This window comes from Alexandromys fortis, unplaced genomic scaffold, assembly GCF_014885135.2.
Source record: "Alexandromys fortis isolate MF-2015 unplaced genomic scaffold, M_Fortis_MF-2015_v1.1 scaffold_57, whole genome shotgun sequence".
Taxonomy (NCBI): Eukaryota; Metazoa; Chordata; class Mammalia; order Rodentia; family Cricetidae; genus Alexandromys; species Alexandromys fortis.
This window is the reverse complement of record NW_026067941.1, coordinates 10066404-10083690: the sequence shown is the minus strand read 5'-3', so window position 1 is coordinate 10083690 and position 17287 is coordinate 10066404. Positions and strand designations below refer to the sequence as shown.

Genomic DNA, 17287 nt, shown 5'->3' with positions numbered 1-17287 from the left:
AAGAAGGTGATCCCAAAGAAAAACATATAGCTATCCTCCTGATTATGGGAAGTAGATAAGATTGATGGGATCTTGGGGGGGCTGGGAGGGGGTAAGGAGAGATGGGGAGAGAAAAGTGAGAAGGGGAGGTTGGGGGGAACTTGGGAAACGGGATATTTGGGATAAAGGAAGGTTGGATAGGGGAGCAGGGAAGCACATATCTTAATTAAGGGAGCCATCTTAGGGTTGGCAAGAGACTTGGTGCTAGAGGGGCTCCCAGGTGCCCTGGGCGATGTCCCCAGTTAGTTCCTGGGGCAGCTGAGGTCAGAGAACCTGAGAGCACCTGATTTTCGATATAAGAGCTAAAAGTATACAATGGAAAAAAGAGAGCATCTTCAACAAATTGTGCTGGCAAAACTGGATGTCAATCCGTAGAAGAATGAAAATAGACCCATATCTATCACCATGCACAAAACTCAGGTCCAAGTGGATTAAAGACCTCAATATCAGTCTGAACACACTGAACCTGATAGAAGAGAAAGTGGGAAGTACTCTACAACACATGTACACAGGAGACCACTTCCTACGTATAACCCCAGCAGCACAGACAGTAAGGGCCTCATTGAATAAATGGTACCTCCTGACACTGAGAAGCTTCTGTAAAGCAAAGGACACTGTCGCTAAGACAGAAAGACAGAAAGGCAACCCACTGACCGGGAGAAAATCTTCACCAACCCCGCAACTGACAAAGGTCTGATCTCCAAAATATATAAAGAACTCAAAAAACTAGACTGTAAACGGCTAGTCAACCCAATTATAAAATGGGGCACTGAGCTGAACAGAGAATTCTCAACAAAGTTCAAATGGCCAAAAGACACTTAAGGTCATGCTCAACTTCCTCAGCGATCAGGTAAATGTAAATCAAGACAACTTTAAGATACCATCTTACACCTGTCAGAATGGCGAAAATCAAAAACACCAATGATAGCCTTTGCTGGAGAGGTTGTGGAGAAAGGGGTACACTCATCCATTGCTGGTGGGAATGAAAACTTGTGCAACCACTCTGGAAAGCAGTGTGGCGGTTTCTCAGGAAATTCGGGATCAACCTACCCCTGGACCCAGCAATGCCACTCTTGGGAATATACCCAAGAGATGCCCGATCATATGACAGGGGCATATGCTCAACTATGTTCATAGCAGCATTATTTGTAATAGCCAGAACCTGGAAACAACCTAGATGCCCTTCAATGGAAGAACGGATGGAGAAAGTGTGGAATATATACATATTAGAGTACTACTCAGCAATAAAAAAAAAATGACTTCTTGAATTTTGCATGCAAATGGATGGAAATAGAATACACTATCCTGAGTGAGGTAAGGCAGACCCAAAAAGAGGAACATGGGATGTACTCACTCATATTTGGTTTCTAGCCATAAATAAAGGACATTGAGCCTATAATTCGGGTTCTTAGAGAAGCTAAATAAGAAGGAGAACCCAAAGAAAAACATATAGGCATCCTCCTGAATATTAACCTTCATCAGGCGGTGAAAGGAGACAGAGACTCACATTGGAGCACTAGACAGAAATCTCAAGGTCCAAATCAGGAGCAGAAGGAGAGAGAGCACAAGCAAAGAACTCAGGACCGCGAGGGGTGCACCCACACACTGAGACAATGGGGATGTTCTATCGGGAACTCACCAAGGCCAGCTGGCCTGGGTCTGAAAAAGCCTGGGTTAAAACCGGTCTTTCTGAACATAGTTGACAATGAGGACTACTGAGATCTCAAGAACAATGGCAATGGGTTTTTGATCCTACTGCATGTACTGGCTTTGTGGGAGCCTAGGCAGTTTGGATGCTCACTTTACTAGACCTGGATGGAGGTGGGTGGTCCTTGGACTTCCCACAGGGCAGGGAACCCTGATTGCTCTTTGGGCTGACAAGGGAGGGAGCCTTGATTGGGGGAGGGGGAGGGAAATGGGAGGCTGTGGCAGGGAGGAGGCAGAAATCTTTAATAAATAAATAAATTAAAAACAGAACTTAAAAAGAAAGAAATTTTAGGTTGTAGATAGCATGTTGAGAAATGATTGAGCTTGCTCAAGATTATATCTAGTGATAAAGACACAAAAGCAAGTGATAATTTGGGTGTGTTTTGCCTGAGTTGAGATTCTTTGCCATGATGTTTCACAGCAGCTAGGCAGACAGAGTGCGTGCTGTACCAAGTCCTCATGGTTAGCAGAGTTGCTACAGGAGCAAATGCAATGCAGGGCAGTGAGCACAAGGGAGAGGAGGCAATCCCCAGATTCATCATCTGCTTGGAGAAGGTGCTGTACAACAATGCCCTCTGCGCATTTGTTGTCTAGCTTTGCCACTCCAATAACACTCACTCTATAGAGAGAACAACCTAAATGTTGGAATGTGTATGTAGATCTCAGACTGCTGCATACATATTCTCTTATCATGGATAAGTAGAAGGAAATGTTATAGGCATATGAAGAATAGAGATGGGAGAAGCTATTTCTGTGGGAACATACACAAGTCCTACATGTTTTCTGTGAGGAAAAAATGTTTCCACACTAATCAATGTGTGTAAGCATCTTAGTACCTATGATGATAAATGAGTATGTTAACACCTTCCGGACCGATTACAACTGAATATGAAAACTCTTGTTTAAAGTACATGATATTTGGTGGTAACGATGAAAGTATTCATGAAAGTGTTCATTCAAAACCACACATAAATGTAAAATAATTAAGACATTTTATCATCTATATTCTGATAAATGACTTTCTAAAAGAAAACCAAAACCTCTGTTCCTTCTACCATTTAATATTAGTTTTTTTCAACGGCTTTTGACCTACAATTTCATGTAACATTTTTGGAGGTTAATGATGCTCTCCATATCTCAAAGATAGATAAATATATCCTCAAATGGGTGTGTATTTCTCATAGACAAGAGTATAAAGTGATTAGACCAAGACACGGAAAGTAAGGAGTTCAGTTTATTGACATAGTGATTTCAGGGGGATGAAGGATTCTTAGTTGGCCGCAATGGTGTTCTTAATCCAGGTAACATAGTTGCAGACCTTGGTGTACACACCAGGGAGATTCTTCTGGGCACAGCCATAGCCCCAGGAGACAATGCCCTGGAGCTGTCCATTGCACACCACAGGGCCACCAGAGTCACCCTAGGATAGAGGAATAAAGTGTTTAAAGAAGGGGCATATAAAATAGACTACATTCACTCTGACCTGAAGATACAATTCTAACCTCCCTGGATCTTCATTTTATATCTAATCCCCTATTCTCACCAATGTGTTGAAATGATATCCAGAATAGACCTCCTCCCTTTTCCATGGAACCACAAGAGGAAACTTCCTAACCCACTCATTAGGCCAATCCACTCCCACTCCCAGGAAAACAAGGTATTTATATGAGAAGAAAGCCAATTACCTGGCAAGAATCTTTGCCTCCCTCCAGGTAGCCAACACAAATCATGTTACTGGTTATCTGTCCAGGGTAGGCAGATTGACAGGAAGACTGAGACAGTATTGGGGCATTCAGGCACTGGAGCAGGTCTGGGTTGTTCACTTTAAATAAAAGAGAAGAAGGAAATGTAATAGAGACCAGGCTAGGGATAAATATTTTGGTGTTGTCCAGTATGTGACCCCTGAAGCTGCCATTGAAGAGGCACTAGAGTCACCCTGGATAGACTGGCAGAGAGGATTACTGTGTTTCTCTTCAAGATATTAAGAATAGTCATTATTGACATCTTTCTTGAAACTAATGATAGAATTCTGCAATTCTCCTGTGTACATTCTGGAACAAGATCAATCTGTAGGTCAATGTGACCATCTCAGAACCTGTGTTGACTGGGTAATGCCATGCATTTATGCCCTAGAAGCCAATCATTTATGTGTAGAATCTGGCTTAGTTCTCGAATGATGTGGATGAAGTACTCACCACCAGAGCTCAAGGTGTTGCCCCAGCCAGAGATGAGGCACTGAGTGCCAGCACCTGCGCAGGAGGTGGGCAGAGCTACAGTGGCCACTTGGGCATTGAGGGTCACAGGGGAAGCGAGCTTGATCAGCATGATGTCATTGTTCAGGGTTGATGAACTAAAGCTGGGATGCTTGATGATCTTGGAGGCAGTGACAAACTGCTCAGTGCCTTCCGTGACTTTGATGTTGTGCTCTCCCAGTCTCACTTGGATGCGGCTGTTGGAAAGAAAAGACATGGCAGAAAATTCGTATCCGTTACCTCAGATAGTCCAGGTCAAGTAACTCTTTTAGCTGGATAAGTCTAAAGATGGGATGAGGCCTGGTTTAACCTCAACAAATTAGCAAAGGTGAGATATGGAGTACCATCTTGAGACCCAAATTTCTTTCTACATTAAAGACAAGTAATATGAGCAGATCAAGACTTCTCACCAACCTACTGTTCCCCAACGGATGCAAACCATCCAATAAAATGTTCTAATTATTAGCAACAGATACACATGTCTTTATTCCCTCACTCAGGGACAAAGAAATGAAGATCTCTGAGATCAAGGGCAGCCCGGATTACAGTGTGAGTTCTAGGATAGTCAGAGCTGTACAGAGAAACCCTATCTCAATAAATACAAACAAACAACAACAACAACAACAAAAAACAATAGCTTGAACCATGCAACTATAGCACCTCAAAACTTGGTTTAAATTTTAGCCATCTCGATGTATTTCTCAACTTTCTGAATTAGAATCTTGATGATCCAGATGCATGTTCTGGTAAGAAACCCTCTTTTAATGAATCTAATTCTCAGTTATCTCTACATAATATAGTGCATTTAAATAGGCAGTTTGAGCTCATGTACTGAGCTGTCACTGTGCCTTCTCAATATGCCCTAGGTTTGTAAACAACAAGGAGCCATGTATGACATTAGAATTTCAGCTGTCACTTTGCTATTTCTTCAGGTGGCTCCTCTGTCCATGTCCACTACCCCCAATCACAGCTTCAGTCTCAACAATTTATAAAATGAAGACATTGCCCCACGGTTGTACAAACCTCCAATCACCCATTTAGAAACCTTGTGCTTAAAAACCAAAACTACATGTTGCTAAGCAATATATTTTATAGAAACTATGCCATCATAGAGACTACACATGAAAGCGTTTAAAGCCTATACTGTAGTAGCATCAGAGAAATGTAGTTGATGTTGACATCCAGTTAGATATTATAGTTAAAAGATGAATTTTTATGATCTATGACGAAAGTTCTGTCCACTTCCGTAACGAGAATGAATATATTAGATCTCCTTTATAATTAAAAAAAAAAAAGCTTCTGCTTGTCCAAACTCAGAAAACTCTCTTTATATCCCTGCTACAGGACCCGATGTAACTATGTGAAGGCGTTGAGTGACTTCATGTTAGGTCTATTATCCCTAATATTCATTTTCTTTTCTTTTGTTATTTGTATCCCTGATTGACTTTGGATGGTTCAGGGTTGTAAAGGGCTTAATATTCATTAAGACCTAATTCTCTACACACTCATAAAAGATGTTGCAGTCAATAATCTCTCTTCTCTGACTCTTCCATTCATCTAAACACCTCAGTTGATGCCTGATCTAATCCCACTCCCTTGGAAATGCCATATGTGTTCTGTAAAGACAGAGCCCATCCCTTACCTCTTATAGCAATGAGCTGCAGACACCACCCATTGGTTGTTGATGAGGGAGCCTCCACAGAAGTGGTAGCCAGAGTTCAGAGACACCTGGTAGGGGACAGAATTCTTCTGGCAGGTGTATCCTCCAACGATCTTATCATCATCGTCAACAGGGAAAGCAACTTGAGTAGAAAAGAAGAGAGAAGACAATTCATCAAGATACTGGAAATTGCAGTCCTCAGTGCTGTTTCAACCTTAAACTAATTAGGAATCCTTATTTATTACAGTAACTTAAGGCAAAAAGGATACAGTAGGGGTATGGTGTCTTCTAATAGTTCTTAATACAGAGCATTGTCCATAATACAATAGAAAGATTCACTGTAAGTAACTGTGTTCTGATGGGTTACAGAGGACAGGGAAAGGTATGACCTCAGACTGCAGGATTGAGCACTTGGATTGTTGTCTGATCCACTACTTGCTGTTATATCTTGTTCATAATTCCTTGATACCCTGTTTCTGAGATTAAGGGGATTAGGATAGTTGAATCTATCTTAAAAAATATCTTAGATATGTAAACCTCAATATATCTAAGTTTTTTTTACAGCTCAGTCTTATTGAGGTCTTATGTAGGATATACGGATAGAATGTTATTGATCAAGATCATTGATTTTAAACCTTGATTGCATGTTTATGAATCTTAATCTCATTTCTACATTTAATATGTATTAGTAAAACATAATACATAATACATAATGAAATATATATATATATACATAATACATAATGAAATATATATATATATATATATATATATATCAGAAATGTTCTTCCTATTACAAAGCTACTACTCCAGACAAATAAGCTCAGGTCTTTAAGACATTAATCCCCAATAGAATGAAGTTTTCAACTTCTGAATTGGAGTATTTATTTGTAAATATATGCGTGACTGAGCTATTCTCAAACTGTTGGACCCAAACCAGAGTTCTTATAGTTCATTTCATAAAACCCCCTCATGCATTCCATTTCTAGCCATTGGGATACCATAGTAAACAACAGTAGAATGTGTAATAAAGAAGAAGCTTGCAAAGAAACAGATGCACAGTTATGGTAGGAAGACAGAGGACACTGGAGTACAGAAAGTACAAGAAGCATTTTTGGTGGTAGGGTTCATGGCCTCTAGGAGAAGGAAGAGTAGGACCTGGGTTAAGGCATGGAACTCACCAGCAGCTCCCACAAGGGCCAGGAACAGGAGTGCACTCATCTTGGCAGAAGGTAGTGAGTGCTTGGGGAGAGCCTGCATTTATACTCTGCTGGAGGGAGAAAGAGGTACAGAGGGGAGGTGCCCCACTTCCCCTTCCCTAGCACACCTGTGGGTTTCCCCTTCCTAGTTCATGCATTATCTCTGCTTTATTTGTCAACTATGTTGGTAGGTGAGGAACATGTGATAAGGAAACTTTTCTTATTGGTGAGGTGAACACCTGATCCTTGAAAGGAAGCCAGGATACGAAAACAGGAGAAGTATAGACTATCTATGTAGCTGGGTTTTCCTAGGCTTATATAAAGACATTAGATGGTAGAGCACAATCATGGTCTTTAGACATACCCACACTTCAAAGAAACTTAATTTCATAAAGACCTGATATTTGTAGTTATATGGGTATTAAGAGATCTAGAGTCTTGTGAGAAGAATTACTTTGTTCCTGTATCTAATAAATATGAGCTGAAGAGACTTATTTCCAGGACAATCTATATATAGAAAGTTCAGGTGATCAGAATTAGAGAATGATTTTATGAAAATAGATGAAGGGACTTGCTCAAAACTGTTGGCTTTCAGCTGACTAACCATTGTAACAAGGCCCATGCTGAGCAATTGGTTTGAAGTATGAGTAATAAAGTGTAAGTACAAGTTTCCTCAGTGTATCCCAAAGATAGACCAACACCACATTTTCCTTTCCTTTGGCTCTCGCTGTTTATGCTCTTATTGATCCAGTTTGAGCTTTTTCATGGTTGTATTAGCAATCTGCAAAAAATTAATACTTCCCTGTCATCTAGAACTAGGGAGTTTGAAATAGAAACATTCTCCAAATGAGGTATGAGAATAGCCTTTTACGATGGTCAGTCTGACTTATGTTCAAAATAAATTTTCATCTAGAAGATCCTTGAACGAGTTCTAAAAGAAAAAATAAAAACACCAAATACCAGCCTTAAAATTCATTGAGAACTAACCTGCCAGAAAAAGTGCAATGAAAAATTGCTATGTCAGATTATTTCTAATTTATCATACAACTTGAGGAACCCTGTTGTAGGATCTATCTGTTTTCTAATTAGTCCAATGTCAGTGTTGAGGGACAAGAACAAATAAATTTTATGACCTAAATTGTCTAAATTATAGAGAAAATATGTTTTAGAAGTTCTTAAGTGAGTGAAAAAATGTCTGAGTTCAGAGGCTTATGATTGGTTTTGATGTACTGGGCATGCAGGGTGTTTAAAGAAATAGATACCAGCATGTACTGGAGAAACAACCTGGAGAGGACTGTTAAATATCTCTGCACCCACTCCTGGCATGACTGGCTCAGCTGCACAACAGAATTAGTACTTTGAGCTCTCACCTCTATACTCTAAATGTTATAAAATGGCCCATGGGGTCATGCCTGAGTGTTTTATTTCTATAATACCTTATAGAATTTCAAGACATTTCTTTCACACAAGAATCATGCACTACATTTCCTGTGTATGGAGCCTCATTTTATTTAAGAAACTTTTTTTACATTTCTTATGTATGAAACCTTATTTTCTTTGGGAAACCTTGTCTCAAAAAAAAAAAAACCTCTCTGTTATGGTGAAGTATGAAGAAAGGAATTATTTCTATTAATAAGTAAGGTACATTGAGTCAAATGTTTCACATAAGAGTTATGCACTATATTTTCTATGTATGGAGCCTCATTTTATTAAAAAAAACTCTTTTAAATTGAAATACAAAAAAGGAATTATTTCTAGTTAACAAGGAAGGTGTATTGACTCAGATGGTTTCAGTTTTTTTGCAAGAAACGATCTTAAATTGGCATAAGGTCTCAAGGCTTCAAAAAGATAAGAAAACTCTTGTGAAATTTCAAATTTGTTACAGGTGGTATGTGAAAGGCTACTGCCAAAAAGCCAATGGTTCCTAGGAGACAAGTTAAACATCTGGCTCCTCTTGCCATTTTTTCCCTTGACACAGTGTGAACACCAAATTTATATTTTCCTGGCACTGTGTCTCAGAACCCTACTTTATCATGGCCCAGCTATTCCATGTGTAACACTAGACACACATTTTGGTCCTCATGTCCAGATTACAGAATATGTTGATATCATTATGCTTAGTTTGGATTCTAAGAAACATTTCTTTCATATTGGTAAATCCAATTGTAAAACTTGTGTTTTGCTTTCTTGTCACAATTATTTAGAGGCCTACTGGTTTGGAGGAAAAAGTTAGATATTTCTTCTAGTATTTCCACATCCAGTATATTTTAGCCAGGTACCCACAATGAGATTATCCCCAATGAATATGGAAAACCATTTTAGCCAGAGGGATGTTGAAATCCATTGATCTCACTATGACCCTATCTGTAAATCAATATTGAAGTATGGCACAGCAGTGTTCTATAGATAGAGCTTGAATTTCAGTCATTTAATATTTGTGCTCCTATTTATGACCTGAGGATAGCTTTCTCCAGGCTATCAGGGATCACAGTTTAGAAGACTACTATGTATCATAACAATTTTCTCATGTTCTATACTGAGATAAGTAGGGTAGATACACAAAAACAGCTGTTTACACTCCATTTGAAAGTCTGTGCTGTTCCTGGTGTTATTCATTCTAATATACGAATTCCTTTGTATCTTTCTCTAAAACATTCTCTTAGTACCCATTCAATGCTTGGCATATCAATGATTGCATTTTAATTTTGGAAATAGGGGTTAGTTTCTCAGTGTGTATTTTATACTTGATTATATTCTTTGATGAACCTCATATTTATCTTAACATTCTGCATTTCTAGATGGGCTTTTACAGTGTGGAATTAAGGTTTTTAAGTTTATGAAACAACTAGTGTAAAATAGAGCATGATAATCATATTCTAGATTGGGACACTCAGATAAGAGCTATCTGGTTGCCTTGCCTTGCATGTACTTGGTGCCATCTCATGAAAGAGGCTGATAACAGATATTGTTATCTCAATATCAGATATAAAGACTCTGTATCTTTGAAGAGAACTGACTTCATAGATGATACCTGCACCACCTCTTCCTCTGAAAATTCAGTCTTCCCCTCCCCCCGCTGACTATTTTGCTACAGAATGGAGTGTTTCTTGTTTTCCTGTAGTTGAGTAAACAGATTAAGAATACATTTTCTCCTTATGCCTATAGGTAAGTATAGTCTTCACCCCAATTAAGGAAAATTCTCTGCAGCAAATAGTGATCATTACAGAAAACTATAATCAATCAAAATGCAGTACTTTGAAATCCAGTCACAGTGGAGATATGTACAAAACAGTCTTATACATAAGGTTCTGAGAACATTGCATACGATAGGAAGGAAAGACTCTAAAGCCTGAAGATGAGGGAATTTATTGTGTAAAATTTTTCTATAGTATAGTCAGTAGCTACGCCCTTAATTCCTCACCAATATTACTGCGCAAATGAGAGCTGAGCAAATACTAGACATGTTGGCATGCTGAAGTAGATAGGAAAAAACATGAGGACTTAAAACTATATAACAAGCTATAAGTACCCAAGGAAAGAAGGAAATGGGAGAAGTGGTCTTCCCCAGGGAAGAACACACTCATTGTTTGCCTGTGCCAAAAGGTTAGCCCGGACAACATACATAAAAGTAACATTATACAGACTGATCAGATTATAGTGAGGAATATACATGTGTATATATACATACATATATGTGTATATGTATACATATATATATATATATATATATATATATATATATATAGCAATGAAAGGAGAGACCATGAATTTTAAGGAGAAAGGGAAAGGAGAAATGCTATAATAATATTATAATCTCAAATAATTAAAAGCAAAATTATTTTTCTTCTTTAGAATTTAATATATTTATTCAATGAAATATGATCACATTAAACCACATTTCTCTACTCCCCATAACCTACCTCTCCCAATTTTATACTTTCTTTTTTGCTATCTCATTAAGTTCAATTAGTCATATGCATATGCTCAATTAATAGAAATAGCAAAGTAAAGAATAAATTATTGTGTTTTGAAAGGTGATATGATCATATTTCTAATAAAAACTAAAGGACTTCTGCAGAAATTTCATGGACATGATCATCACCACCAAGTAGTATGATAAAATCAGTATACAAATCTCAGTAGCCTTTTCATAGATCAATAATAAACTTGATAAAAAAAAAAGAATGAAACCCTCATATGCAATATTATCAACAAAAAATATTAATGCCTACCTATGAGGGTAAAAGACAATCATAGAACATTAAATAAAGAAATTAAAGGAAAATTATTTTACCAATTTTATTGGCACAGTTAATTTAATCTCCAACACAATTCTAACGGTATCCTTTAAAGAATTAGATGAAATAAAACTAAAATCTATACTTACCTGAAAGGTCAAAGTAATCTTGAGTAGAAAAAAAGATGCAGTCTAAATTACACTACACATCCAAGTCATAATACACAGTAATTTTGACAAAAAACACCCTAGTATCAACAAAAGCTAAATATGTAGATTAATTTAATAAACTAAATAACTTACAAAAAAAATCCCACATAGCTACAGCTACCTGATCATTGCAAAGGTGCCCAAAAACACACTCTTTATAAAAGACTACTTTCTCCACAAATAGTGCAGGGAAAAGTTCCTAAAAAGAACAGAAAAACCCAAAGCTCAGACATCTCTTGCTAGGTGATGTCCTGTAGACATGACATGGAAAAATGAGCCCATGTAATGTCAACTGTATGGTTGTCTGAGAAAAATAAGCATTATGACAACATGAGTTGAAATGTTAACAAAAATGGGTGAAATTCCATGTGATCCAATATCTGGATAAAGAATTACAGGTAGTCAATGGCTTTGGAAAGAAGAATAAGTTGTTTCCTACAAGGACAAGCTACTCCCTAATTTTTCTAGCTTTAAATGGCCAGCCAAGGATACATGTACATATGCTAAATTAACTTGATAGGTTGCTTATACATGTTTATATATATATACCAACAGAGCACATGTGCACATGTACATACACACACACATATAATTTAAAATGAGACCATGAATTTTTGAAGTATTAGTGGAGTTGGAGGGAGGAAGGCAGGGGTGATGTGTTCACATATGAATTTTTCAAAAAGAAAACAAAATAATATACATGAAGAAAAAGTAGATATGTACCTCTCCCCCTTCACAAAAAAAAATCCAAAATGTTTAAAATACATTAGCTTAAGACCAAAACTTCTGAACAAAAACATAGGAACAGCACTATGGTACACAGATCTACACAAGGAATATCTACAGTATTTTGATATTTTGATTATATTGATTATCAGATTCAATAACCAAGGAGTCAATAGCAAGAAAAACTAAATAGGACTGCATGAAATTAAAAGTTTCTGTACAAGAAAATAAATGTTTGAAAAAGCTAACCTTCAAAAAGAGAAAAAGTACATATTTTAGAGAAGCTTAACATGTAAAATTGATTAAATAAACCTAAAAGTAATTCATTACAACTCAAGTCATCAAATTAAGTATGGGCACTGAAAAGAATTCTTAAAAGATAGAAGTACAGCTGACAAATAAATATTTGGAAATCCTCACCATTATTAGTTTTAAATAAAAGGCAAATAAAAGAGTCATTAAAATCCTGTGTTTCTTCAATCATATTGATTGTCATCAACAATAAAAAATTCTAACAATAGTGAGACTCATAGGGGCTATTGTTAAGTACTGGTGTTGAGAGAGTATAAATTTGTACAACTACTATGGGAATCAAGACAGATATTTCTTAAAAATTTAAAAACAGATCTACTATACAATCCTGTGATATTGCTAATAGGTATATGTTGTGTGATTTTTTTTCTGACAAATAAAGCTTGCTTGGGGTCAGAGGGCAGAGCTATTATATTTTTAATGACAGTGAGACATGTCTGTTCCTAGCAGTACCAGCCTACTTCAGAAAAGATAATGGGCCTCAGTGAAATTCCATATGGAGTTTTTTTTTTTTCTTTGCAGCAAAAGGTAGCCACTGGACAGGAAACTGCTCTTGCCTCAACAGTTGCTGTCCAAATTGGAAAAGCAGGACATAAAAGAAAGCAACTACCAATCTTTGTCAGGACAAGATAGGACAGTCCTTCAATATTTCCAGTGCCCAATATTCTAGGCCCGCAGTCTGAAGATGGGTGCCCCTGTGTCACAGAGGAAACTTGATGATTTTCTGGGAAGCCAACTGTTTCAGTAATTTCATAATTTTGGAAGTTGTTTGCTCTAAACTTCTTATTTGTTCAGGCAATATTTCTTTTTCATATCTCTGATGGAGTTAAAGACTAGATAGTTATAGTTATAGTTTTATTTTTTACCAAAGTCAAAAAAGAAATTTACAAAGGAGGAAAAGTGTAGAAGTTTGAAAGACATAAAAAATAGTTTGGGGTTGGTCATACATGTTAGGATAGAAAATGAAATAGGTACAGCACTTTGGACTCACCAAGATAGGATAGATAACGGACCAATTTCTCTGAGTTTGTCAATGTGCTGGATATTGTTAATGTAATTCATGCCTGTAATTATTTGTATATAGTTGTCTTACTTATTGTATATATTTTTTCTATGTTAGTTAAAACCTTTGCTTTTTATTTATACAAAAAGGGGGAAATGTTGATGGATATTTTGTGTTCTGACAAATAAAGCTTGTTTGGAGTCAGAGAGCAGAGCTAGTCAGTCATTAACCATGGAGGTCTGGAGGACTATACAGAGAGACAGGAAGTGATAAGGTGGGGTGGAAAGAATAATTGTGCCTTTTGGATGGAGGAACAGAGAACGTCAGGAAGCAACTGCCACCTTCTCCCAGTTGTCTTATTTACCTGGTTTTTACCCTGATATCTGACCTCTGGGTTTTATTGATTAAGATTAATTAGATTAAAACTTCAGGTATATGCCTGATTAAAGCATAGTCAGACCACAAGGGGTGCAACCACCCATGGAGACTGTGGAACTGATCTAGTGGGAGCTCACCAAGGCCAGCTGGACTGGGTCTGAACAAGCATGTGATCAAACCAGACTCTCTGAATGTGGCTGACAATGAGGGTGGACTGAGAAGCCAATGACAATGACACTGGATTTTGATTCTACTGCATGTACTGGCTTTTTGGGAGCCAGTCTGTTTGGATGCTCACCTTCCTAGAATGGAAGGGAGGGCCTTGGACTTCCCACAAGGCAGGGCACCCTGACTTCTCTTAGGACTGGAGAGCAGGGTGATGGGGAGCAGGGGAGGGGGAGGTTAATAGGAGGATGGGAGGAGGAGGACATTTTAAATAAATAAATAAATAAATAAATAAATATAACTGGTTAATTAAAAAAAGCATAGTCAGCAGGCAATTAAAGTACTTGAATACTTCAATTGCTTACTGTGGTAGCATAATAATAAGCAAGGCTGTCATTAATAGACTAATAAAGGAAATGGGTGTGTATACACAACAATGTGTTACTCATTCATAGAAAAGAATGAAATTGTATCATTTGCAGGAAAATTAGTCAAACTGAAAATCATCATATTACAAAAATAGGCCAGACTCACGAAGACAAATACTTCAATTTTCTCTCTTATTCAGATACTAGATATTTACAAAATGACAGAAAATTACAGTAGGGTCTATTCTGAGGAAGGGTTAACAACAGATATGGGAAGAGGAAAAACTGGAAAAAAGACCCTACAATGTACACATGTGTATAAATATCATCATGGAAACCATTATTTTAACACTTAATATATAGTGAAAAGAAGGAAAGAAATACTCATGATAAAATTGGAGATACTAATTATTAACAATATTTTTTAATTATTTATTGTTTTATTTATATATGTTTTGTTTGCGTATATGTCTGTGCACAATATGCTTCCCTGGGACTAGAGTTACCGATAGTTTAAGTTGTCATGTGAGTGTTATGAATGGGATCTGTGTCTTCTGGAAGAACAGTCCATGCTCTTAATTGGTGAGCTACATCTCTAGTTTCCACCCAAAATAGTATGTACTTTGTATCTCAACTCTACCACATCTAGGTCACACTTGAACATTTTAAATACCTTTGGTAAAAGAACATTGCTGCTAAAAGAATAAAGTAAGCAATTAAATAACTCCAGATGTGTACATCCCTATTTTGTAATATAAGAAAAAGAAAAGGCATGATTAATTCAAAATTAAACTAATTCTACAATAATAACATCCAAAGTAAGTCAATTAGATGAAATCCCAGACAGAGAACTCAGAAGAACAATTTCTATGATTAGAAGTAAATTTAAGGAAGACAAGGAAGAAAATAAGCCCCTAAATGAGTATACAAACAACTGAACAGAGACAGGAAAGGGATGTAAGATAATAAAGGCTGGATTTAAAAAGTGATAAAAATACTGAAGAAAATACAACCTGAAATTCTGGAAAGGAAAAAGCATAATCAATTGCAAAGCTACATGGAAAGCCTCATTAGTGGAATCGATCTAGGAGAGGACAGAATATCTGAGATGGAAGACAAAGTAGATGAATTAGAAAATTCCAACAGGGACACGGGTAAAGGGAAGAGCAATGTGAACTCTCACATGATTCTTGATGAAAAGATAAAATATAGAGGTTACTGGGTAAAGAAAAAGAATATCTATCTAAAGACATTGAAAATATTTTCAAAAGATTCACAATAATATTTCCCAGGGTGACCAAAATTTACAGAAACAGGATGTATTTAGTTCAGCAAAAAGATAAGACTTGGAAAGAATCTCACCTCATTATATTATACCCCAAACACTAGATAATATAAAAAGCAGAAAGGATGTTGAAGGTAGCGGTCTAGAAAAACCAAATCACATAGAAAGGTGGGCCTATCAGACCAACAGTAGAATTATCACTTAAAACTTTCAAAGACAGAAAGGATTTATTTTATGTCTTGAAAGATAAAATCTGACACCCCAGAGTACTAAACCCAGGTGACTTATTATAACTGATTCTAGGAGTCCCTAGTGGTTCTCAACTTTCTTAATGAAGTGACCCTTTAATACAGTTCCCCATATGTCTCGCTGAACATAGTGGACAATGAAGACTACTGAGACCTCAAGAACAATGGCAATGGGTTTTTGATCCTACTGTACCTATTGGTTTCGTGGGAGCCTAGGCAGTTTCGTGGATGCTCACCTTACTAGACCTGGATGGAGGTGGGTGGTCCTTGGACTTCCCACAGGGCAGGGAACCCTGATTGCTCTTTGGGCTGACGAGGGTGGGGGACTTGTTTGGGGGTGGGGGAGGGAAAGGGGAGGCGGCAGTGGGGAAGAGACAGAAATCTTTAATAAATAAATAAATAAATAAATAAAAAAGAAAAAAAATACAGTTCCCCAACAATAACATTATTTTGGTTGACAATCCATAACTGTAATTTTGTGTTTGTTATGAACTGTAATGTAAGTATTTCTGGAGATAGTAGTGGGCCAAGAGGGTCTCGACCCACAAGTTGAAAACCATTGCCCTAGGTGATATAGATGTAAGGGATAGAGATATTGCTTCATAATGTAACTATCAGCAGCTTGAGGAGTTCCTATAATCATTTATAGACTTCAATGGAATTAATTGCACTTATTCAGTTTGAAACAGAGGTGTAGAATTTATTACAGATATTTTAATATAGGTTTAAGAATAAGGGTTGGGATAAAAAGAGACACTCAAAGAGAAAGTACGACATACACAAATGTGGGTATGGACATCCCAGGTAGCCATATAAACTACAGATGCCATGAATACAGAATATATTTAAGGAAAGCTGGGGGAAGTGATAGACTTATATTAACAGAGAGGTCATGTGAGCTGCAACGAGAAAGAATGGGATGGTAAGGCCCAAATGGAACTAGATTTACTATGTGGCTTTCTATATCTTGTCCTTGCCTTACTACATTCCTTTCCCATTATCTTCCTAAAATGAGAATGTATATCATGTGTTTTTAATGTGTGAGTAATACCTAGTTTCAGTTTTATACTGCATTAGGTCTCATAGAAAAGAATATCTTGAGTCTCAGAGGATATAATTGTCTTGGGACTTTGAAACATTGTAACAATTAGGATACTTTGAGATTCATTGGATGCCTTTGAATAATAAGACAAGCATTAGTCACTGAAGGCCAGGATTTGAAACATTATGGTTTAACTATGAAATATCTTGTTGCATTAGGAGCAGCGGCAGGGCTGCGTCCCCAGCACCCGGCCACCCGCATGGCTAGGTTATGCCCTGAAATAATTACAGGGAAACTGTATTTTTTCAAACACTGCCTGGCCCGGCTAGTTCCAGTTTCTTATTGGTTAGCTCTTACATATTGTTCTAACCCATTTCTAATATTCTGTGTAGCCCATGAGCTGGCTTACCAGGGAGGATCTTAACCTGCGTCTGTCTGGAGCGGGAGAATCATGGC

General features: G+C 37.3%; 1 protein-coding gene and 1 gene segment (V, D, J or C); both read right to left on the bottom strand.

The window, feature by feature from the left end:
* The window catches only part of LOC126505181 (T-cell receptor beta-1 chain C region-like), a 306961-nt gene that overhangs the window by 169689 nt on the left and 119985 nt on the right, over nucleotides 1–17287 (bottom strand).
* Nucleotides 2977–6879, bottom strand: LOC126505183 (anionic trypsin-2-like). The gene is made up of 5 exons (XM_050147963.1): nucleotides 6840–6879; nucleotides 5641–5800; nucleotides 3942–4195; nucleotides 3432–3568; nucleotides 2977–3166 (listed from the first exon to the last, which is right to left on the bottom strand). Exons 1-5 carry the CDS (start codon nucleotides 6877–6879, stop codon nucleotides 3017–3019), a joined length of 741 nt encoding a protein of 246 aa, XP_050003920.1. The 3' UTR covers nucleotides 2977–3016.

Excerpts from the sequence above, each read along its gene's own strand:
- LOC126505183 (XM_050147963.1), bottom strand. The coding sequence starts at position 6,879 with ATGAGTGCACTCCTGTTCCTGGCCCTTGTGGGAGCTGCTG. Across the intron at positions 5,801-6,839 it reads GGCCCTTGTGGGAGCTGCTG|TTGCTTTCCCTGTTGACGAT; the intron begins GTGAGTTCCATG and ends TTTCTACTCAAG. Across the intron at positions 3,569-3,941 it reads CAACACCTTGAGCTCTGGTG|TGAACAACCCAGACCTGCTC; the intron begins GTGAGTACTTCA and ends TTTTATTTAAAG.